The following is a 25000-nucleotide window of genomic DNA, read 5'->3' as shown; positions in this document are numbered from 1 at the left end:
GCAGTGAACATGTATCTGTCAGCAGTGTCGAGGCCGGAGCCGGGCCCAGCCTGAGGCGCAGCCGCCGTGGTGATGGTGTTGAACTCAGGTGACGTCGTCATGGATCAGGTCGAGGGTGAACGTGTCGGGAGGAACAGGGACCTGTTGGAGCCAGATGTCCGAGCAGATCCACCTAAAACCACCAGCGGCTCTGCTGCAACAACCAGATTGTCGGCCAAGAGTAGCAATGTTGCCAAGAAGGAGAAGGTGTCCCACAACGGACTCCCAGCCCAGTCGACCAGCACCCTGGTAGAGAGGAGGTCATCATCATCATTAAAAGGTGGGGCCACGCCCAGACCCCTGCTCCGCCGTCCCCTCAGCCTGGATATGACGCCCCAGCGCCTACGAGGGTCTCAGGAGCAAATTGCGGACAGGCGGATATTGAAGCCTCCTTGGCGAAGCGGATCTGTGGTCCCCTCGCCCCCGGCACGCAGCCTGACCAGCCCCAGCCTGGGTGCAGGCGGATGGATGCGGCGGAGTGAAAGCACCTGCTCAGTCAACTACCCCCTGGGGTACCGGGCAAGCAAGGGGCAACTGCGACCTGCCGTCTCACTGCCCCACATAGCTAAACAGGTGGGGGGCACGACGCTACCTACGTCCACCAGGCAGTGTTTGCTCATTGCCCTCAGACCTCTGAACTTGGAGCAGGAGAAGCAGACGTTCTTTCAGTCCGACTACAAGTACGAGCCTCAGTTTGAGTATGCCCAGCCTGAGCCGAGGAGCATGCTGGAGAAGTACCAGGAGGGCTCGGGCCTCTTCCTCCAACAGGTGGGGTTCATCAGGATCAACACCTAAGACATGATGATGCTGAAGGTGATGATAAGGATGATGACTTCTCTGTTTCTCTGCAGGCCGTTGGAATCATGGAGTGCGTCCTGAGGAAGTTTGGCTCCTATGAGAGCTTTGAGGAGGTGACGGGTGGGAACGTGCTTCCTAAGAGTCAGGTCTGGGCGGCTGTACGTAAATACCTGCAGAAAGAAGGCTGTGTGGGAGAGGTGAGTGCAGAGATTACAGATCAGCTTGAACCAAACACCACAGCCGGCTGCGGGAAAGAAGTTTCAGTGGCCAACACAGGATGAATGTGATTTGTGTTACCCTGAAAGTTCAGCCACGCTGCCTCTGGATCCTCAGTTCTGTTCTAACAGTAACAGACAAACTCAGTTTTACAAACATTTTTTACTTTCAATGCTTTAAAAATCTGAATTAGCTAAACAGCTGATCAATTTATTTCCTGCACAAAATCTCAGAAATGATAATGATGACGATAATAAAGACCTGTTTTTCATGTGCATAAGATTTTCTCATTTAAAATGATGTAGATTAAGAAAAGAACCAGATTTTAATGTTAAAATCTTAATTCACACTGAAACTAAATACTGAGTAATGTTTCTACTGATGTATGGGTTTATATATAAACACATTATATACTCATACATTGTAGATATTCATACTGTAAATAAAAATGTAGAAGACAGTGAGGAAGTGTCTGAAACCTGTCTTCTGTGTAGTGACCAGCAGGGGGCGACTCCACTGGTAGTTTCTATAGAAGTCTATAGAAAGTGACTTCTCACTTTATAACGTCAGTAAACATTCAGGAGTTTCTGTCTCAGTCTCTAGTTTCAAGTCTTCTTCAAACAGCTGATGTTCATTTAGTGAATTATGATCATTTAGAGTCAAACAGACCATAAAGCACCGGATGTGTTGGGGGGGGGGGATACCACAGTGTGATTGACAGCTAGCACCGTCCAATGGGTGACATCACGGTGACGGTTGATACCATTTCACAATTAACATTAAAACACAAAAGAATCATGAAATGCTCAGTGTGTTTCGAGGTATGAACTAAAGCAGGAGTTTGTCGAATCCTTTTATCTCTTCTGGTTCTTTGATGTTTCTGCCTTGTTCTAAATGACCTGCAGCTCAGACACGATTCGTGGGAAAAGACGTCATTTTCCTGGAACATGTTTCCTGAGATTATCTGTCACTGGCACAAATCAAATAAAGACACAAAGGGGAGTTGATGAAATGTCACCGGAGATGAAGATGATGAAGATGATGAGGATGATGTCGTCTCTGTGTGTTTGTGTCTTCAGGTGGTCGTGCGTTTGTCTGACGAGCTGCTGTCTCAAGCGGTGATGGTGGTGGAGAGCTGTCGTCCCACTCTGACCATTAACCTGGCGAGGGCTCGGCAGCACTGGCTGGAGGGGATGCTGCGACATGAGATAGGTACGCTGCCGCTCACGTTAGAGGCCTCACAGGCGCTCCTCGGGGGAGGGGCTGGGGGGAGGGGCTGAGGTGAGGGGCTCGGGGGAGGGGCTCAGGGGAGGGGCTGGGGGAGGGGCTCATGGGCTGGGGGGAGGGGCTCAGGTGAGGGGCTGAGGTGAGGGGCTCGGGGGAGGGGCTCAGGGGAGGGGCTGGGGGGAGGGGCTCAGGTGAGGGGCTCGGTGGAGGGGCTCAGGGGAGGGGCTCAGGGGAGGGGGAGGGGCTCGGTGGAGGGGCTGGGGGGAGGGGCTCAGGGGAGGGGGAGGGGCTCAGGGGGAGGGGCTCCACTAACCTTTGTGTGTATCTTTCTTCTGGGGCCGTTTGCCCTGATTCGTTCTCCCTTTACTTCAGTAAAGTGATATTTTAGACGACAGTTTGCCTCCGAGCTTCAGCGTCAGTTCCATAAAGAGGAAGAATCACAGACTGTCAGTAAAGAAGTGACCACTTCCTCCACACGAAAACACCAACGCTTCCACCTTGATTCCATTTTCTGTTCAGATACATAAACTAACTGTAGCTGTGCGACTGTCGCAGCCCGAGGAGCCTCATTATGACCTATACTGCAGCCAGACACCAGGGGGGGATCAAGACACTGTGGCTTCTTTTCCAGGACCTGTCATGTCGTCCATCTTTATTTGCAGTGTATGTTTCCTCAGGGACACATTATCTACGAGGCGTCAACAACAACCTGCAGCTGTGGGCCACCTCGGACGGCAGGAAGCAGTTTGGCCTTAAACCGGCCAACCCCACGGAGGAGGGCCTGGCCAGCCTGCACAGCGTGTTGCTACGGAAACAGCCCTTCCTGTGGCGAGCGGCGCTGCTCTACTACACCGTGCATCACGCCGCCAACATGAGCTTCAGACAACTGTTCAGCCACATCGCCCGATTCGTCCAGGACCCCGACGTCCGCTGGGAATACTGCCTGAGAGCCAAGAGGGGACAGACGGACACCTCGCAGCCGGGTGGGACACACAGACACACACACACACACACTCACAAAGACACACACAGACACACACACACACACACACACACAGACACTCACACTTCTAATGTGTCCTGACTTTTTATTCTCCCTGTGTCGCCTGTGGTGTGTCGTTTGTCGTCTGTTGTCGTGTGTTGTGTGTCCTGTGTTGTGTGTCTCTCAGGTTGCTTCAGCAAAGATCAGGTTTATCTGGACGGAATTCTGCGGATTCTTCGGCATCGAAGGTCGATCGACTTCAAAATGTTGACGTCTTTAGGAAAGGTCGGTGTAAATGATTATTTCTTCATTGTCTGACACAGAATAACACGATGACCTTCTGATCGACATGTTGTACGAACCCTCTGTGGAGCGTAACCCGACCTCAGCACTCAGCCTCCGCTCACTAACCGTCCTCTTCCTCGCCACAGGTGTCGTACGAAGACGTGGAGAGGCTGCGACACCTGGCGGCGCTCCAGCGGACCAGAGTCCCACACTTCATGCGAGACCAGGAGCGTTACCGGCAACATCTGGATCATATCGTGGCCGTCAACGAACTGGACGACTCCGCACTGCAACATCTGCTGCCTTGAGTGTCTCGGCAGCGTCTGAAGCCAAGAAGAGGAAGACGACCCCGAAGGATGCCGGGACACTGACTGTGTCACGTGACTCCCTGAATATCACGTAATATGTGGGCGATCTTTGTAAAACTTGAATGATACAAACAAAAAGGGACGAACACACTAACACCTCTTAGCTACATGTTCACTTTCGTCTAATGCATGTCCACAAGCCCCGCCCCCCCGCCGCCTTTACTCCCACTATAACGTTACCTCAACACTGCGACGCTACGATGTAATAAACATGATATATGTAGACACATTTCATGTACATATTTAAACCTACATAATCACACAGGATTTTTACTTTGACAGAACAAACTGAATGTCTCTGGTTTAGCTTTATAGCTTCTTTTTTAGTCACCGTTTTTTACGCCTTCGATTATTTGCATTTTAAAAAGGACACCAAGGACCCTTGGACCTCTTCAACGCCCCGAGGAGCTGAGGCCATGAATCTCAAGTGCCAGTGGACTCAGTCAAATCTTCAATTTTTCCCCGGGAGCTTCTCAAATATCAGTGTTATTAAAACCAGTGGTGTTATTTCTGTGAGGTCAGAGTCCTTGGTGCCCTTTGGAGATTTGAATATCAATATGCTACTGTGATGTGACCCGTCCCCGAGCTCCCACCTCTGCGCAGCAAACTCATTTTATTTTGCAACGTTAAAGGAACAGTTCAGCGTTTTGGGAAACGTGCGTCTTGTCCCAGTCGTCAGCATCAGGGGCAGTTTGAGTTCAGCATCTTGCTCATGGACACTCAAGCCAACTGAAGGAGTCAGGGATCGAACCAGCAGCCTCCTGGTTTCTACCTCCAAAGCGACAGCCAACTCTAATATTACTGTGTTTAGTTTGTTATTCTGCTCGTCAAATCAGACCACTGCTTCAAATCAACTGTTACTGATCAACAGCGCCCCCTGCAGCCAATCATGGTGATTAAACGTGTTGGTCTCTGTCTGAGTGATGAAGAGTCTCAATGTGTTGACTCTGACTGGGTCGTCCCTCTGGATATTACCCATGATCCTCTGCTTCCTGACACTGAAGAGCTGCAGCTGGAACAAATCCACCAAACTCTGTTCAGAACTCTTCATGTTTTAACAGTTTCCTGCTGAATATTGGAGATAAACTCTGGTTTTTAATACCTTCTGAGTCTTTTGAACTGATCTCAGTTCAGCTTCACTCTTCAACTTGCTGTCTTCTCCAACAAGAAATTGAATGAGCACATTTCCCAAAATGTCAAACTGTTCCTTAAACTTATAGAAAAAGTGCCTCAGTGGCATCTTTTATAAACCGTCGGGCTCTTTGTGACGCAGCCAAACTTAACCGTCCGTCAGACACGTCTCTGGCTGAGGAGGAGGGGCGTGTTGTGGGCGTGCCTTCGGTGGGTGTCGAGCTCATCTGCTGTAGTTAGCCGTGTATTTGTTGGCTGCTTTTTACTGTTTTTGACTCTTGTCATGTCGGTCGTTCTGGGCCACGTCGTCTGTGAGCAGCATCAGCAATGACACACTGAAGAAATCACAGATTTGTTTAAGTCGCCAGTTTTTAACTTCAAAACCTCGACTAAAATGTGAACCCCACTTCTTTGATGCATTTTACATCCATGGGTTTGAGGGTGAAACTGACCCTCGCCTGCTGACCTCACCGGCCTCAGCCCACTCGCCTGAACGACTGCACTCAGTGTTTGTAACGCACGAATGTTGCACAAGTGTTTTATGTTCTGGGAAATTTCCAGTTTATTTATTAAAAGTGCACAAAGTGAATGAGCTCTGTGGTGATTTTGTTTCATGATGCATCAACGACATCAACTCCAGAAGCTGCTGCTGACAATCATCACATTTAACTTTTCAGTGTCAACAATGATTCTCTCAATTCAATCAAACTGCATCACACTCAAATATCACTTCTTTAAATATCATCTTTCCCATTAAGGCCTAAAAACCTGTATTTCAAAAACATTTACTGTGGATCGAGTAGAAAAGTCAGAATCAGTCTCACGTGGACCTACATTAAACTATTTGAAAAGACTTTGATGTTAAAATCTGAAAAACCTCATTAATCCAATAATTTTGGCTTTAAAAAAAAAAAACTGCCAGTTAATTGAACACAACTACTTTTATTCTGAAAAGAAAAGACGTGTTCTGTTAAATTACAGGTTTCTGTAGAAGTTAAAGTTCAATTCAAAACTTAACGCAGAATGAAACTAAACTTTTGTTCACTAAATATTACATCAGCAGCATTTATATAAAGGATCAATGGATTAACCAAATCAAAATGTTTTTATTTATCACTGATCTGAGCTGATGGGTCCGACTGAAACGTTTAATCATGTGACACAAAAACATTTACAACTCAAACATTTTGGGACTTTTGTGAATCAAATGAAAAACGTCTGACACTGGAGTTTAAATAAAAACGGTTTATTCTCTTTCAATATAGCTTTTGTTCTATCCATAGCAGAAAAGAGCCTCGGTGCCTCTCAGTGCTAAAACCTGGGACTGGAGCTCAGGTCACTGCAGCGTCGTAGTGACCACAAACGTTTTTACAGCAACGACAGCGGCTCGATACTGATCCAACAACAGTCACTTAGCTCATTTTAAAAACAGGGGTGTGTTGGGGGGGAGGAGGAGGAGGAGCGTTGGGAGTCAGATCTGATTTCAGATCTGATTTATTTGCGACTTGGACCGAGCGGCGTAGTTTCCCCGGGCTTTGTTTTTTGTGGAGACATTAAATCTGTGCATGGTTCTGTGTGTTGACATCTTACTCCAGTATGGCTGTTGATGTGGAGGCTTCTGCCACGAAAAGGTCACAAGTTGAGGTAACAAAGATTCTTCCTGAAAGGACGAAGGGAAAAAAGGAAAACAGAAAAATCTAACACCAACAGTGAGAATAGAATGATAAGAATAACTCTGTTCATGTTTCTGATAAAAGTACATCACAGTATCAAAGAACAAAGGTTCCGGTTGAAATGAAAACGACACGATTAGAGTTTTGTTTCTTTAAAATAACAAACACGAAGAGAAGAAGAAGAAATTCTGCTCCAACAATTCATTGATCAATAAAAACTACTCGTGTCATATGTTTAAAACAGTGAGTTTGAGTTCAGTGTCTTTCTGTCCACAGGTCTGCACGTGTGTGTGTTACCTGCTCTCTGCTCATCATGTTGCATTGGAGCTGCTTAATGCCTTTGTGCCGTCGGTGTTGGCGTTTGCGTGTTCCTTCACCACAGGATCTGATGGACAGACACTTCATCAGCACAAAACTATCTTCATTTCAACCATCACGTTTAGATTCAGAAAATCCATCAGATCGGTCTTTTAATAGATGTTTTACAATCACAGACTTCTGCTGTAAATGTGCGAGGGGGGGGGTGGAGACGCTTCCCGTGACCAGCAGTCGTGCTCTCCACACACGGCGTGCAGCAGCGGCACTTACAGAAGTACGGGTGCTGCATGGCCTCGGCCGCCGTCAGCCTCTGCTGGTGGTCGTAGCGCAGCAGCTTGTCCAGCAGGTCCAGAGCCTCTGGACTCACCAGGTGCTGGTTCTCTGATTGGATGAACTGCTCCCAACGCTTCCGTGTTTGCCTGAACACAGAGCGCAACCTTTAACGTGACTGAACCTGACGACTATTAACCACAGTAAACAACACCAGGCGCCTGGAACTAAAGCAGCTACATTATTATAAAACATATACTGAATATTATCAATAATATCTGTGCTTTGAAACATCTTCTGTGGAGGAGAAAAGCCTCCTCTCAGTGGAAGGAGGTAAATACACGATCAAATTAAAAAACATCAAGCTTCGAGTACGAGACTCATTCAGTCAATACTCAAGTATTGTTATTGATTAATATTCACAAAGTCCCAACTCAGATTTAATTTTTCTTCAGATTTAAATGTTGAGTCTATGTGAGAAAAGCAGCCTGAATCATTGAGTAAGAAGAGACGCTGCTCCAGCTGCGGAGGACAGACGTGTGCTCGGCTCCTACTCACTGTCCCAGCAGGTCTTTAAAGCGAGTGTCCAGTTCTATGTGATACTTGTGCAGGTAACCGAAGAGCTCGTCGGTGCCGAGAACCTTAGCGATGCGGACCAGCTGGAAAACAAGATGCAGCTTCAGGACATGAATCACAAGTTGAATTGTAAGTAAAACTGATTCAAAACCCAATGGGCCGGATGGAATGAAATTCTTCTAACTGAGCTGTGGATGCTAATTGGTGTTTACAGCGGCCAATAGCTGTGAATGTGTGTCAGTCAACACAGGGACACAGGACTCAACCTGGAACGTGGATTCTTACTGTGTCACTTGTGTTTAGATGCAACATAAGTTCTGAAGAAGCGACGGTTTGTGATGCGTTACCTGATCGTAGTTGTCCTGGCCATGAAAAAATGGCTCCTTCAGGAAGATCATGCTGGCCAACATGCAGCCCAGACTCCACATGTCCAAACTATAGTCATACATCTGGGAAGAAACAGGACGAGTCAAACACAAAGAAGCTTTGCTAACAGCCGAGGAGTGAGTCACTGTATCGGCCGGTACCTGATAGTCCACTAGCAGCTCAGGGCCTTTGAAATAGCGAGACGCTACCCTGACATTGTATTCCTGAGCGGGATGGTAAAATTCTGCCAAACCCCAATCTATGAGACGTAGCTGCAACAAAGACAAGAGAACAGATCGTAACAAGGTGAGACATCCTCTGTTAACCACCATCAAGAGGAAACTCTGAACGTAGAAGCTACAGAGTCCCATGTGAGGATCCTTCTCCCAGGACACACGTACAACAGATGCTGCGTGGAACTTTGAACATTGATGAGAAAAGACAGCGTCAAACACAAACTAAGAAGTTTATCAATGTTTAAAGTATTTGTACATAAGAAAGTGGAAACTACTTGTATTGATAATAAACCATCAGCTGCCACAATGATCACTACACACAACAGGAGTCTCTGATGCTGGTTGAACTGGAAACAGCCACATGATTATTCACTTTCATGCAAAGACGTTGATGAAAACATTCACACCAATTCTATCATATGCATCCTTCTTGTGGTCAGAATAGCTTAGCATAAAGACTGCAAGTGAAGGGAAACAGCTAGCCTGACACTTCGTATCCAGCTCTAGACAATAAAGTCTCTCAAGTGAGCACTATGGTGGCGTATCGGGGGTTTTAAATAGAGTTCAGGACGACACATTGAAAAAACTGACTGAACCACTTCTTAAAGCCATAAAAAGTCAAACCAGTAGAGTGATGGTACCTTTCTCAGCTGGTGGTCGATCATCACGTTATGGGGCTTCACGTCTCTGTGCATGATCCCCATACTGTGACAGTAGTCCAGAGCCTGAAGGAAAAGACAGAGACGTGTTCGATACCATCATCTGTTCTCTTCTTAGTTTTCAGTCTGATCAAACATCAGGAATAAGGATGAAGCGCTTTTACCTTGAGCAGCTCATACATGTAGAATCTGATGTCATAGTCTGTCAGCTTCTGGTAAAGCTCCTGTCAAACAGAGCAAAGTCGTTACGTCAGGTGACAGCAACAGTTCAACAGGTTTCTACACATGTTCAACATTAACTGGAGGGTTAATAATGGATATCAATGCGTTTGCATGGATGGTGACTGCTGCTAGTCTTGCATGTGTGATGTCGGCCAAACAGAAAGTACCTTAAAATCTGTGTTATTGATGCACTCAAAGACAAGCGCTGGTGTTCTGGACTGCAAAGAGAGGACAACAAACTTAACTGAGGAGAACAGCAGGTAGGTGGAGATCATTACGCACACGTCAGACACACAGTTACAAGCATGACTGGATTATCGCTGCCGACATGCCAACGTGCAGCCCAGCTCCTGGCTCCTCGCACTCACCACGGGGTCTTTGACTGTGTCCACCAGGCGGATGATGTTGGTTCCTCCACGCAGGTTTTCAAGAATTTTGATTTCCCTTTTGATTTTCTTCTTCTTGACGGGCTGTGAACAAAAGAGTGTTTGAAATAATGATCCACATTCAGGGAATAGTGGAGCTACAGGGTTTTACAATGTTCTTTAGGCCTTTTATCTACTGTTAAGCTGATAGTGAGCTGAGCTCTCTGCTAGATCACGATTACTTCAGACGGGGCGATGCACCTTTAAGCTGCAGACACACTTGACAGATTGGTCGTTGTGTGATTGTGGTGAATTGTGTCACCAGTGAGAAACACGAGAGTTCTTAAAGCGACTTGTTGCCTCCAGGAGAACCTCTTTGGACTCGTGGAGGTTTCTCCTCTCTGCTCCCTCATTGAGGACATGAAGACGAGCCACCAGTTCACTCTCCAGCTCGAACCATGGAGCTCCGGACACGTCAATCAGCAGGAAACCGAACATAGACTAAGCTCAAGACTACATATTTTAAATTCCAACAGGTCATTACATGTCGAACATAAACCACACGCACGTTTGTTAGAATTTAGAATAAAAAAGCCCGACATCAACTTGGTCTCACATAGAAGAGGGAGGCCGAAACTCACCTTGAGGATTTTCACCACCACCTTCTCGTTGTTGGTCACATTTATGGCCTCGAACACTTCACTGTACTTCCCTCGACCCAGTTTACGAACCAGCTGATAATTGTCTTGATTGCTGAAGAGAAGGAGCAGAAACATTTAGCAGAAATTACACAGTGAGTCAGTTTCAGCGTAAACACAAGAACACGTCGGCTGCAGCACTAAAGAACCTCACGTTTGGTGATGTTATGAGGAAACGCATTGTAATTATATTGAAATCTTAACTATTTTTTCAATGAACCAGCTAATTGATGAGACGACGACAGATTGTGAAAGATGTTTGTGTAATGTTGAGATTTCTTATGGCCGCTTAATAAAGGAAAAAGCTGTTGACATTTTCATTTAATACTAATACCTTAATAATTCCATAGTGTTGTCCGATGGTAAATCTGCAGAAGGTGTAACAGACACTGACTCATCAGCTGAATCTACCTCCACTGACTGTGATTGGTGACGTGGTTGTTTTCACCGTGTAAAACTCTTAATAACCGCGTTCGACTTGATGCAGCTCTGACTTAATGTGATGCATGCTGGTCCACACACACACACACACACACACACACACACACACACACACACACACACACACACACACACACACACACACACACACACACACACACACACACACACACACACACACACACACACACACACACACACACAGACAGACAGACAGAAAGTTGTGGCTGTGACACATTCTAGCTGCAAAGTTCTTCTCTCAGTGATGAAGAAATAACATAAATAGATTTGCAATTTGTTAACTGATATATATCTTCAACATTTTATCTCAAAACCTCTTCATCTAGATACCTCTGTAAACAAAATGAAGTGTACCTCCAGTTTGGCACATGTGCGTCATAGTCCCAGTACTCTCTGTTCTTCTGTGTGTTGACATCGGTGTACACCCGAGCCTTGCTGCTGGCCGGCGTGGATCCGGGCATCGCTAGCTTTGAGGCTCCGTGTCGAGGACCTCCTGCAGAATACTTATCGGCTCGATACTGGAAGGAAGCGCAGCGACTCTCCAGAATACGTGGCTCTAAGATCCCGCTGCCGTGCTTACCATCGGCTTTGGCTGCTTGTGGCCTCAGGTGAAAGGCGTCGGGCCGTTCTGACGCAGATGTGGTGCAGACTGACAGAGCTACGAGGATCGAGTGCGAGAAGCCCCTGAGCAGGATGTTGGGCAGGATGGGATGAAGAGCCGCCAGCTGCAGAGACGAAGAGGAACGAGTTTAAATCAAGGATCCAGAAACAATGAAGTCTGAACATGGAGTTAGAAAATATTTACTGAATGAATGACATGCGATTAATGTCATTACCTTTAATTATCATGTCATTATTACATCTTGTGGTTATGTTCTGCTCGCCTTGTGCCACTTACTCTAATTTGTCTTTTATGGAGCGTTTGCTGTCTTTTAGATTTGGTCACACAATAAACACCTGAATAAAGGGCTGAAACTCCGTCAGCTGGAAAACACTGGCTCATTCACAGAAACGCTGATTAATGTGTGTTGTCCTGATAAAGTTCAGAGTTTAACTCTGTGAAAATACCAAAATTCTATTTCATTGTTTTTTCCTCCAAACAAACCAAATCTGAGGACGTGTGGATCAGCACCATCGAGATCTGGACTGGATTCACACCGTTTAAAATCACAGGTTCACATTGTCAATGCTTCAATTCAGGAAAAAAAAAGGAAGTGAAATTTCCCTGTGTGATCCATATCACACAGATCCGATCAATAAGCTTTGTATTAACACGTGTTAAACATGGAGACAAGAATCAACGAGAACAAACTACCAGTTTGTGACAGGAGTCAGTCTCCTGTGTCTTTTAAATCCCGTCAGGACCAACAACCACTTCAACCTTTTCCTTTTACAGAGCTCAGAAACGTTTCCTCTGGTTCCCGACTGTAAGAAGCACTTTCCTCACTCGCTCATACATGGACTGGATAAACATGAAGGCTGCTCAAATCTCAAGATTCAGATGAAACATTTATCTATCTTCTATTTGAACTGAATAAAAAAGCTTTTTATCTGCTTCTAAACATAAACCGCTGTTTATACTAGATGAACAGAGAAAACACTACAATCTACAGACAAAGGTTTGAGACAGATACGAGTCTGGGTCCTGTTCATATTTCATTTTCTCCATCTGGTTCACAGGACACAAGAGTCAACTCATAAACCAGCTCATCTACACTCAGAGTTTGACTCAGTCACCGAGTCAACACCGAGAAACACTGAGAAACACAGCGACACAATAAGAAACAATAAGAAACATTAAGAAACACAGAAACATTAAGAAACATTAAGAAACAATAAGAAACATTAAGAAACATAGAAACAATAAGAAACATTAAGAAACACAGAAACAATAAGAAACAATAAGAAACATAGAAACAATAAGAAACATTAAGAAACATTAAGAAACAATAAGAAACATTAAGAAACATAGAAACAATAAGAAACATTAAGAAACATTAAGAAACACAGAAACAATAAGAAACATTAAGAAACACAGAAACAATAAGAAACATTAAGAAACATAGAAACAATAAGAAACATTAAGAAACATTAAGAAACACAGAAACAATAAGAAACATAGAAACAATAAGAAACATTAAGAAACATTAAGAAACACAGAAACAATAAGAAACAATAAGAAACACAGAAACAATAAGAAACATTAAGAAACATTAAGAAACATTAAGAAACACAGAAACAATAAGAAACAGAGAAACATTAAGAAACATTAAGAAACAATAAGAAACATTAAGAAACACAGAAACAATAAGAAACATTAAGAAACACAGAGAAACAATAAGAAACAATAAGAAACACAGAGAAACAGAGAAACATTAAGAAACAATAAGAAACATTAAGAAACAATAAGAAACATTAAGAAACAATAAGAAACAATAAGAAACATTAAGAAACAATAAGAAACATTAAGAAACAATAAGAAACATTAAGAAACAATAAGAAACAATAAGAAACAATAAGAAACATTAAGAAACATTAAGAAACAATAAGAAACACAGAGAAACAGAGAAACATTAAGAAACAGAGAAACATTAAGAAACAATAAGAAACATTAAGAAACAATAAGAAACATTAAGAAACAATAAGAAACAATAAGAAACAATAAGAAACATTAAGAAACAATAAGAAACATTAAGAAACACAGAAACAGAGAACCCTTAGCGTGACAGGTGTGGTGGTAAATCCCGTTCCCCTGGCAGAACCGGAGCTCAGACCCAAACCTGTGTCACGACCCGGGGCCTTTTCCAGCCGCTGCACGGTTCTAGTTACACTCCATTTTAAACTGGTTCACATTAACCTGACTGGTTACCGACCAGTTAGCACGATAATGAACCCAGTCTGTGAGCGGGAGCATCACTAACGACGAGTTAATCTAAAGCTAACTAGCTAGCTGCTAGTTACGCTGAGCTAGCTTACTTAGCATCAGATCAATGCTACATCTCGAGCCGCATCGGCCGCACAGATGGAGAATCCACCGTGAGAACACATTTTATTCAGATTGAGAAACACCTCCAGGCTCCGGACGCTCCGGCGGCGCCGGTAACAATCAGATGTAGAAGCGGTAAGGAGGCTACAGCTAGCCGGCTAACCTCGTCGTAGAAACACCGGAGCTCAGAGGAAGTTAGCTCGTTAGCACCGGCGGGACGTTTCTCTCCGCGTAGCACCGACGCTCCAGCGGCTCCTGGGTCACTGAAGAGCCGGGGAACAGCCACTCACTGTGGGATCAGCTGCTGCAGGGTCGAGGCTGGAGCTGGAGCCGGAGCCGGAGCTTCGTTAGCGGCAGGATGATCTGCCCTCTGCGGTAAACATCCCCCGGAAGTGAACCCGCAGCCTCGGTGACCTGACAGTGGTTCACAGCGGGAGGTGGTTTATATTCTACATATACTCTACATTCTACATTCTATACTCTATACTCTACATTCCATACTCTACATTCTATACTCTATATTCTACATTCTATACTCTATACTCTACATTCCATACTCTATATTCTATACTCTACATTCCATACTCTACATTCTACACTCTATACTCTACATTCCATACTCTACATTCTATACTCTACATTCTATACTCTACATTCTATACTCTGCATTCTATACTCTACATTCTATACTCTACATTCCATACTCTACATTCTATACTCTATATTCTATACTCTACATTCTATACTCTACATTCTATACTCTACATTCTATACTCTACATTCTATATTCTATACTCTATACTCTACATTCCATACTCTACATTCTATACTCTACATTCTATACTCTATACTCTACATTCTATACTCTACATTATATACTCTACATTCCATACTCTACATTCTATACTCTACATTCTATACTCTACATTCTATACTCTATATTATATACTCTACATTATATACTCTGTATTCTATACTCTACATTCTATACTCTACATTCTATACTCTATACTCTACATTCTATACTCTACATTATATACTCTACATTCCATACTCTACATTCTATACTCTACATTCTATACTCTACATTCTATACTCTATATTATATACTCTACATTATATACTCTGTATTCTATACTCTACATTCTACATTCTATACTCTACATTCTATACTCTACATTCTATACTCTATATTCCATACTCTACATTCTATACTCTACATTCTATACTCTACATTCTATACTCTATATTCTATACTCTACATTCCATACTCTGCATTCTATACTCTATACTCTACATTCTATACTTTACATTCTATACTCTACATTCTATACTCTGTATTCTATACTCTACATTCTATACTCTATATTCTATACTCTACATTATATATTCTATACTCTACATTCTGTACTCTATATTCTACATTCTATACTCTACATTCTATACTCTATACTCTACATTCCATAGTCTATATTCCATACTCTACATTCCGTACTCTACATTCTATACTCTACATTCTATACTCTACATTCTATATTCTATACTCTACGTTCTATACTCTGTATTCTATACTCTACATTATATACTCTATACTCTACATTCTATACTCTGTATTCTATACTCTACATTCTATACTCTACATTCCATACTCTGTATTATATACTCTATACTCCACATTCTATACTCTACATTCCATACTCTATATTCTATACTCTACATTCTATTCTCTACATTCTGTACTCAATATTCTACATTCTATACTCTACATTCTATACTCTGTATTCTATACTCTACATTCTATACTCTACATTCTATACTCTATATTCTATACTCTACATTATATACTCTATACTCTATATTTTATACTCTACATTATATACTCTATACTCTACATTCTATACTCTACACTCTATACTCTACATGCTATACTCTACATTCTATACTCTACATTATATACTCTATACTATACATTCTATACTCTACATTCTATACTCTATATTCTATACTCAAAATTCAAGATTCTATACTCTATACTCTACATTCTACACTCTACATTCTATACTATATACTCTACATTCTATACTCTACATTCTATCCTCTATACTCAAAATTCAAGATTCTATACTCTATACTCTACATTCTACACTCTACATTCTATACTATATACTCTACATTCTATACTCTACATTCTATCCTATATACTCAACATTCAAGATTATATACTCTATACTCTACATTCTATACTCTATATTCTACATTCAAGATTCTATACTCTACATTCTATACTCTACATTCAAGATTCTATACTCTACATTCAAGATTCTATACTCTACATTTAAGATTCTATATTCTACATTCAAGATTCTATACTCTACATTCAAGATTATCTACTCTATACTCTACATTCAAGATTCTATACTCTACATTCAAGATTCTATACTCGATACTCTACATTCAAGATTCTACACTCTACATTCAAGATTCTATACTCTACACTCTATACTCTACATTCTATATTCTACATTCAAGATTCTATATTCTACATTCAAGATTCTATATTCTACATTCAAGATTCTATACTCTACATTCTGTACTCTATATTCTACATTCTATACTCTACATTCTATACTCTGTATTCTATACTCTACATTCTATACTCTGTATTCTATACTCTACATTCTATACTCTACATGCTATACTCTATATTCTATACTCTACATTATATACTCTATATTCTATACTCTACATTCTGCACTCTATACTCTACATTCTACACTCTATATTCTATACTCTACATTCTATACTCTACACTCTACATTCTATACTATATACTCAAAATTCAAGATTCTATACTCTATACTCTACATTCTACACTCTACATTCTATACTATATACTCTACATTCTATACTCTACATTCTATCCTCTATACTCAAAATTCAAGATTCTATACTCTATACTCTACATTCTACACTCTACATTCTATACTATATACTCTACATTCTATACTCTACATTCTATACTCTACATTCTATCCTATATACTCAACATTCAAGATTATATACTCTATACTCTACATTCTATACTCTATATTCTACATTCAAGATTCTATACTCTACATTCAAGATTCTATACTCTACATTCAAGATTCTATACTCGATACTCTACATTCAAGATTCTACACTCTACATTCAAGATTCTATACTCTACATTCTATATTCTACATTCAAGATTCTATATTCTACATTCAAGATTCTATATTCTACATTCAAGATTCTATACTCTACATTCTGTACTCTATATTCTACATTCTATACTCTACATTCTATACTCTGTATTCTATACTCTACATTCTATACTCTGTATTCTATACTCTACATTCTATACTCTACATGCTATACTCTATATTCTATACTCTACATTATACACTCTATATTCTATACTCTACATTCTGCACTCTATACTCTACATTCTACACTCTATATTCTATACTCTACATTCTATACTCTACACTCTACATGCTATACTCTATACTCCACATTCTATACTCCACATTCTATACTCTACATTCTATACTCTACATTCTATACTCTACATTCTATACTATATACTCTACATTCTATACTCTACATTCTATCCTCTATACTCAAAATTCAAGATTCTATACTCTACATTCTATACTATATACTCTACATTCTATACTCTACATTCTATCCTCTATACTCAACATTCAAGATTATATACTCTATACTCTACATTCTCTACTCTACATTCTATACTCTATATTCTACATTCAAGATTCTATACTCTACATTCAAGATTCTATACTCGATACTCTACATTCAAGATTCTACACTCTACATTCAAGATTCTATACTCTACACTCTACATTCAAGATTCTATACTCTAAATTCAAGATTCTATATTCTACATTCAAGATTCTATACTCTACATTCAAGATTCTATATTCTACATTCAAGATTCTATACTCTACATTCAAGATTCTATACTCTATACTCTACATTCAAGATTCTATACTCTATATTCTACATGTGGTTTTTCTATTAAAACACAACATAGAGCTATTTGTAAAGATCTGAGTTGTGGTAAGAACTTGATTGGAGCTCGTTAAGAAGTGTTTTAGTATCACGTCTGAAACCACACTGCAGTTTTATGTAGGTTTCACTCAACTGAATAACAGAAACACCACTTTAATCAGACAATGATCTGTAAATGTTCAGATGATCAATCAAACATCTGAGTAACTTTTAAAAATACCTTTGTTTACAGGTGAGAATCTGCTGCTTCCCCCAGTTTGATTAGAAACAGCTTTAGGAGCAGATCCACTGTGAACCTGGTGGAAGGAAGTGGTCTCGGTCAGAGAAGACGTTTTGTGGATCAGGCGGCAGATGAAATATTGCTTTTCACTTTCTGTAACATTGTGATAAACGTTTTTCAACCTTTTCCTTGATGATAGATCGTAATAAAAATATCTGCCATGTTTAGGAAACTGATATTAATGTGTAATTCAGTGCAGAACCAAACAATGTTAATTTCATTTGACCTTTGTGCCTCTGCAGCTATGATCTGGACTGAGTGACATCATTGTAAACATCACAGAATATGACACTGTCCTCTGGGACTCATATTTTTCAGTTTCCTGACATTTTATAGACAATAATCGATTGATAATGAAAACAATAAAAGTTCTTATAATAGTTTGCTGTGATGAAACGATGCACACCTGTTTTTATAAGGGTGGTTTATTTGAATTCTGTATACAATATGAACAGGACTCTATATCGATATCCATGTGTAAATCCAACACTTCATTACACTTGCTCATCCTCCTGCAGGAGCTTTTCATGTTGACTCACCAGGACTGAAATCACTGTCATTACCTTTGACTGTGATTTTGGAAACTCCAAAAACCTTCTTTTAAATATACTGCAAAGATTGTACAGAATATAGGAAGCCACACGTTAAACTAAAGTACATGTTTTCTTACTTTATCCCTGGTATTAACCAACACGCAAGTTGTAACTTTGAGGCTACGTGGACTCATCTGCTGAGCGTCTGGTGTGGACCAGGAGGCGGAATCCTGTGAGGATGTAACAAGGCCAATTCATCAAAATAAAAAAACATGACTTTTGTTAGATCTAATCGCACAGTCACTAACACAGCTAGGTTGTGGCAAGTTAGCAGGATAATGCTCGTCTTGTCAGGTTGAACCTTGTGACGATCCATCTGGAACCGAAACTAAAGTGCTTGCAAAATACAGCAAGCTCATTCATCGTGAATACAAAAGCATGTAACAGAAGCACTATACAGTTCTCAATGTTTACATAAGCGTATACACACAATCTATAATATAACAGAGTAGACTATGCCATGAATCAGTAGTCATAAATATTATATTGTGCATGTTCTATTGCACGTCAAGTGTATGTATGACAAGATAGGTATGGGTTAGTTACCTAGATGTCATTGTTTTAATAAAAAGATGCAACAACACAGATTTCATAGGACACAGGCTATACATTTTCACAAATCCAATTTTTTTTCTTCTTCTTAGGATGTTTTCCTAAATAAACCAAACCTATAATACAACAGTGATATTTAAGTGTGATAAATACTCATGCACAAACAGATGAGACTACCTAAGATCTAGTATGTGAAAGTATACTGCTGCACAAGCCAGCCGCTAAGTACAGGTGGGAGGGTTCAGCTACACTGGACATGAAAGAAACAGAAAAACACAAAAGGAGTGACGGGTTTAAAATAAAAAGGCACGTGGATTTCAGAGGAGTTTAACATGAGCACACACACGTTATCTGACAACTGCCTGGAAATTGTTCCCATCTTTCTCGATGACAGAATCAACAGTTACAAAACAGACGATCACATGCAACCACAGAATAAGGTCCCACACTCTGTACTAAACAAAATCAAGATCTTCCCACATTTTACATTACAAGCCTTTTTCCTTCTTTCTTTCTTCCCCCCCCTCCGAGTTCCAAAAGAAGAAGAGGGATCCTGACCCCCTCTGTCGGTTTAGGGTGTTTTACTCAATGGAGGATGAGGATGAGCCGAGTCCTACGAATACTAAAAATTATTAAAGATAATTAATGGGTGCATATTATAAACTACAAATGGGAGAGCAGGGGCTGGCCCACGTTGCTTTGAGGGCAAATGTCATGTTTGCTGTCTGAGGGGCACTGCTGTTCATGGGATGCAGGGGGCTTCGGGGAAACTCTCGCCCTCGGCAGTGTGCTGAACCGTGTGCTCCTGCAAAGCCGTGAGGTCGACGAAACGCTCCCCACACCACACACACTTAAACTGTGTCTCCCGCGAGTGCACGCTCTGGTGCTTGGCCAGGTGCTCGCGTTGCTTGAAGCTCTTGTCGCAGCTGGCACACTTGAAAGGCTTCTCTCCTGTGTGAACTCTGCGATGGCGCTGCAGCTCTGACGAGTACCTAAAGCGCTTTTCACAATCAGGACATTTCAGCGGCTTTTCTCGGGTCGGGTCGCAGCGGTGCTGGACGAACTCGGAGGACGACACAAAGCGCTTGTCGCACAGAGAGCATTTCAGCGGCTTCTCTGTGCAGTGAGAGTTCTGGTGGCGCTGCAGCGTTGAATTCTTTTTGTAACCTTTGCCACACACGTCGCACTTGTACGGCTTCTCCACTTCACCTCCACATTTGTGCCTCAGCAGCTCTCCTGATTGGCTGAAAGACTTCTGGCAGGATGCACATTTAAAAAGACTTTCCATACCGTGAACCTGCTGGTGGTAGAGCAGGTGGGACGGCTGCAGGAATCCCTTATCGCACAGGTTACACTTGAATGGGCGATCAGCTGGATTTTTGTGAGTGCGACGGTGGCGTACGAGCGCGTACTGCTGTTTGAAGCTCATCTGGCACTCCTCGCACTGGAAAGGTCGCTCCTCTGAGTGGGTGCGTTCGTGCTGCCGCAGGTCAGACGGGCGCTTGAAACTCTTTCCACATGAACCGCAGCGGAAAGGCCTCTCCCCCTCAGGCTGGCATTGATGGTGCAGGAGCTCGGACGACTCCTTAAAGTGCATCTCACACAAATTGCACTTGAACAGGTGCTCGCCCGAATGAGCGTACATGTGCCGCACAAGGTGAGAGCGATGCTTAAAGCTCTTCTCGCACACGGCGCATTTGTACGGCCGCTCAGAGCTGTGTGTGCGCTGGTGGTGTGCCAGGTGAGAAGACTGGCTGAAGCTTTTGTCACACGTGTCACATTTATACGGCTTTTCACCAGTGTGTACTCTCTCATGGCGGGTCAGCTCTGACAAATGTCGGAAGGCCTTATGGCACACTGAGCACTTATATGGCCTGTCGGGTGCAGAGGCCTCAAACGCAGGCGGAGACGAGGCACTGATCGCTGCACCGCCGCCGGACGTCTCGCCGGTGGAGGGCTGCTGGGGGTTGGCAGCTGACGAGGTCGGTGTGACGTTTCCAGACCCAGGCCGGTAGGTTTTCTCACAGATGGAGCACTTCATCGGGTTGTTCCCGTTGCCGTGCGAGTTGTGATGCTGAGCCAGGGAAGTGAGCAGCGAGAAGCCCATCTTACACACACCGCACACAAAAGGCTTCTGCTCCACCTGCACACACTGATGCTCCAACAGGTCCGTCGCCTGGCTGAAGATCTTCATGCACTGCGTACACTGGAAGGATCGGTCCTGGTTCACCATGCACTGGTGCTCATGAGGGTTGGCCAGGTGAGATATGTCGTGACCGCAGGCTCCACACTTGTGCCCTCTCTCGCCTCCCACCTGCAGGGAGGGCTGCTGGGCTTGAACAGAGTGCTGCTGGCCGTGCTGGGGCTGCTGCAGCGAGGCATCGGCCTGCAGGACGACTCCGTACACTGTGCAGCCCAGGGGGTTGTCGGCCCCCTGGGGGAGCGTGTGCACTACAGAGGGTGGAGCCACTGCATGCTGCTGCTGCCATGCCTCCGTCATCGCTCCACTTCGCATGCAGGGACTCGATGCTCGGGAGAAGAGGGGGGTTCAGCTCCAAGCTGCAGGGCTGGATGTGCTTCTAGAAACGGTAACTAGCACACAGAGAGGATCCGAGTGCTATGTCTGCATGTACACACCTCCTTTGAGACGGACGAGGAAATCTGGAGGGAAATAAAAAAAACTGTAACGTAAACAACATTATTAAATATACATGAAGCAAAAGAAAGATTTGAACGAGTAAATACAATGAAATGCAGACGTTAACAGTTCAGTCCTGTGGAAACACAGCAGCTTCCAACATGATCTATTATAAAAAGCAATGTACAAGATGAAACCTTCACACATTGTAGGCTTCGTTTCAGGGAATGTTGGATTCTGTCTTATTGTCAGGAAATAAACAGTGAATTAGATCCATCGATTGACACGAAGACAATGAATCGTCCTTTGATGATCAGTAATAATTAGACTTTGATCCAGGTTTGGACAGCTTCCTTGGGTTCAAAGCTTCAGACATATTTCTATCTCACCTCATGCCCTGATTCCACAATTATAGTGTTTATTTATAGTTTTATACCTAAATTTCTGTCACGCATTCAATGTTTTTATTCTTTTATGACTGATTGTTAGTTTTTAAGTAATATACAAAGATGCTATTATGAATATTATTCGCTTGGCAGAAAAATAATTGTAGTATTTTCATAATCTTCATTTCTTCAATAGTTTTTAAGCACAAATTGAGCAAAAACCAAATCCTCAGACTCTGAAGTCAAAGGTTTTGCTGTTTTAATTCTCACGTGACTTTGTTAATTAAACATTTGTCTCTGCAAAGTGATGATTGAATTTGATTCATGATTTAGTTTCAATGAACAAAAAGAGAATCTAAATAATAGTTTGTTGATTAGTCAGATCCCATAATTCATTTGAGGACGTCACCACACATTTCATCAAACCGTGCAGATTCTGCCCAGATGAATGAAGAAGGAACAGAAGCAGTCCAGAGGAGAAGCCACAGAAGATCTGGAGCAAACCTCGGTTTGCACACAGCTGAGGCTGCTCCTGCAGATAGACGGTGACAAGCTCCAGGACGGTTCACTGGGACCGAAACATTCACGGTTATAAAGCAAGACGTGGGCTCGGTCTATTTCCTGAAACGCACGTCAGTGTGTAGCGGTCGTATCTCTGCTGTAAACGCGCATTTTACAGGTTAAACGGTGCAAACGAGCCGCGGACGCACGGATCATGTGTCCGCGGCTCGATCAGGTTTCATTCCAGATCAAAATGTCGTTTTCTACACAAACTGTTTCGGTTTCAGGACGCAGCGGCTAACAGGCGTTAGCTTGTGGGCTAACAGCTAAAGCTAACGCTTCCAAACACCTGGAGCTTCTCTGATATTTCCTCCATCTTCCTCTGCGGGGAACGAACGCACCCAGCGGCTGCTTCCGTGGGACCGATCTGCGCATTCGGACCCAGGCAGAGGCGGAGGAGCCCGGGGCGACGGCGGCTTCCAGGCCGCGTCGCCTCGGTAGAAAAGCCGCTTAATGGCCGGACGGAGGCTCCGCGGCGAGCAGGCCTCCCGGAGCCCGAACCGGAGCAGCCGAGCAGCGCGAACCTCCTCACAAATACACGACCGACCGGAACAATGACGGCTCCCCGGTAACTCACCGAGCGGCTCACCGACGCGTCTCGCTGCCGCCTGGGCTCGACAGCCTTCGGTGTGTGTGGGACTCGGAGGACCGGCGGTGGATGCGCTTGAAGCCGGACGCCATCCCCCTGCAGACGGACGGACACCGGAAACCGCCCCGGAGCGACCCGCCGAGCTGCCGCTGCTACAGCCGCTCCATCCCGGAGCCTCACCGGGAGCCCGAGGAGAGAGCCGGGGAGAGCCGGGGAGAACCGGGAGGAACCGGGAGGAACCGAGTCCGACAGGAAAGATAGAAACCGGATCAAAGGAAAAAAGATCTGCTTTTAAAACACTGTCAGAGGCAGTTCCTCACTGTGGCTGCAGGGGGCGCTGTGGCTCTCATTCATTCAAGTCTTTAAAATACTTTAAGATTCATATTCATATTAAATATAAATAACTCCTGTTTGATGACAGTTGTTCTTCAGTTCTTCTACTTCATCTTGGTGCAGGGTTCGAGTCCCCTGAACTTCCCACGTGATAACACATCAGGAGAAGACCCCGAAGCTCCAGATGTGTTGAGTGAAACACGAGTGTAAAGAATAAAGTTCACTGATTGTTACGAGTCATCTGCTGAAAGGGACCATGTTGTGTTTACTTACAATATTTATATATATAATTAGATATATATATAAAACTGCTGATTTATTTCAGCTCATCTCAGGACACAAAGATTCGCACATTTACAGAAGTGGTTTGTTAAACCTCTTCACAGCAGAGGACATTTGTAAAAACATGTAAACGCAGTGAGCAGTGATGTTCATTAACACACTTGGTTTATTATACTCACCAACGTGCTATGAAGTGGAAACGTTGGCCTTGAAAATGTTCAGGTTTTCTTCACAACTCATTTATTAATAGTGACATTTGTCTGTTGTATATTTTCTGACTTGTGGTATTTAAAGGGACAGTTTTTGGAATCTGGAGCTGAAAGAGTCAAATTAAAATCCTCCTCACTATGTTCTCATCATAACCTGTTTTCTTGTTATTCAGAAAATTAAAGAAACAGAAACTAAAAACCATTGTGTTACTTAAGAACGAGCCTTTATATTTACATCAGAAGCAGATCGTCATTAATGACCTACACATATTGTACATATTTATATACACTATATACATTCACTGTCTTATTTTATATATAGTAATTAATTAATGAATTTATATTTCTCATCTCATCTCTTTTGACCTGATACTTTTGTTCTTTAACTTATGTAAACTTTTCATTTAGTATTTCTGCATTGTGGTTTTTCTACTTTTACTTCAGTAAAGAGTATTTCTCTCATCACTGGTCCCGTTTTATTTGTCCTCATCCAACTCGACCTCACGCAGTAGTAGAAGTAGAATTAGTAGTAGCAACTGCATAAGTAGTAGTAGTAGTAGTAGTAATAGTAGTAGGTGCAGTTTCCTTCAGCAGCTTTCATGAGGTACAACAATCACAGACGGCATCAATAACCACACCAGACT

General features: G+C 42.7%; 3 protein-coding genes across 6 annotated transcripts in view; 1 reads left to right on the top strand and 2 right to left on the bottom strand.

Annotated features, from left to right (window-relative positions):
* LOC117759162 (uncharacterized protein KIAA0895-like) overlaps positions 1-4966 on the top strand; it is a 9384-nt gene extending 4418 nt beyond the window's left edge. The window contains exons 2-7 of one of the 2 annotated variants that reach the window (XM_034581112.1): positions 26-807; positions 891-1034; positions 2133-2265; positions 2958-3263; positions 3450-3547; positions 3694-4966. In XM_034581112.1, the coding sequence (XP_034437003.1) occupies positions 73-807; positions 891-1034; positions 2133-2265; positions 2958-3263; positions 3450-3547; positions 3694-3855 (1578 nt within the window). In that variant the 5' untranslated portion in view covers positions 26-72 and the 3' untranslated portion in view covers positions 3856-4966. Of the gene's footprint in view, positions 1-22; positions 808-890; positions 1035-2132; positions 2266-2957; positions 3264-3449; positions 3548-3693 lie in introns of both variants that reach the window. The other variant, XM_034581113.1, reaches the window with a different exon arrangement.
* Positions 4967-5682: 716 nt separating this feature from the next.
* Positions 5683-14289, bottom strand: LOC117759164 (casein kinase II subunit alpha'-like). 3 transcript variants are annotated; one of them, XM_034581116.1, is made up of 13 exons: positions 14168-14289; positions 11246-11616; positions 10373-10484; positions 9735-9836; positions 9534-9584; positions 9309-9368; positions 9127-9210; positions 8411-8521; positions 8231-8332; positions 7866-7966; positions 7308-7456; positions 7017-7104; positions 6277-6706 (listed from the first exon to the last, which is right to left on the bottom strand). In XM_034581116.1, the coding sequence occupies exons 2-12, from the start codon at positions 11350-11352 to the stop codon at positions 7031-7033; spliced, it is 1053 nt and encodes a 350-aa protein (XP_034437007.1). In that variant the 5' UTR covers positions 11353-11616; positions 14168-14289; the 3' UTR covers positions 6277-6706; positions 7017-7030. The 3 variants fall into 3 exon arrangements, with proteins under 3 accessions (XP_034437008.1, XP_034437007.1, XP_034437006.1); XM_034581115.1 differs by having other exon boundaries at positions 14041-14277; XM_034581117.1 differs by lacking the exons at positions 6277-6706; positions 7017-7104; positions 7308-7456 and adding an exon at positions 5683-5695 and having other exon boundaries at positions 7841-7966; positions 14041-14278.
* Positions 14290-18622: 4333 nt separating this feature from the next.
* LOC117759160 (zinc finger protein 319) lies at positions 18623-23998 on the bottom strand. Its single transcript, XM_034581111.1, has 2 exons — positions 23521-23998; positions 18623-22019 (listed from the first exon to the last, which is right to left on the bottom strand). Exon 2 carries the CDS (start codon positions 21871-21873, stop codon positions 20101-20103), a length of 1773 nt encoding a protein of 590 aa, XP_034437002.1. The 5' UTR covers positions 21874-22019; positions 23521-23998; the 3' UTR covers positions 18623-20100.
* Between the last annotated feature and the right edge of the window lie 1002 nt (positions 23999-25000).

This window comes from Hippoglossus hippoglossus, chromosome 3 (genome assembly GCF_009819705.1).
Source record: "Hippoglossus hippoglossus isolate fHipHip1 chromosome 3, fHipHip1.pri, whole genome shotgun sequence".
Classification (NCBI taxonomy): Eukaryota; Metazoa; Chordata; class Actinopteri; order Pleuronectiformes; family Pleuronectidae; genus Hippoglossus; species Hippoglossus hippoglossus.
This window is presented reverse-complemented; position numbering and strand designations above follow the sequence as displayed.

Bases quoted from the DNA above. Each gene is read 5' to 3' on its own strand.
- LOC117759160 (XM_034581111.1), bottom strand. From the start codon at position 21,873: ATGCGAAGTGGAGCGATGACGGAGGCATGGCAGCAGCAGCATGCAGTG.
- LOC117759164 (XM_034581116.1), bottom strand. From the start codon at position 11,352: ATGCCCGGATCCACGCCGGCCAGCAGCAAGGCTCGGGTGTACACCGAT. The intron at 10,485-11,245 runs GTACACTTCATT...CCTTCTCTTCAG, and splicing joins GCACATGTGCCAAACTGGAG to CAATCAAGACAATTATCAGC. The intron at 9,369-9,533 runs GTACTTTCTGTT...TCTGTTTGACAG, and splicing joins TCAATAACACAGATTTTAAG to GAGCTTTACCAGAAGCTGAC.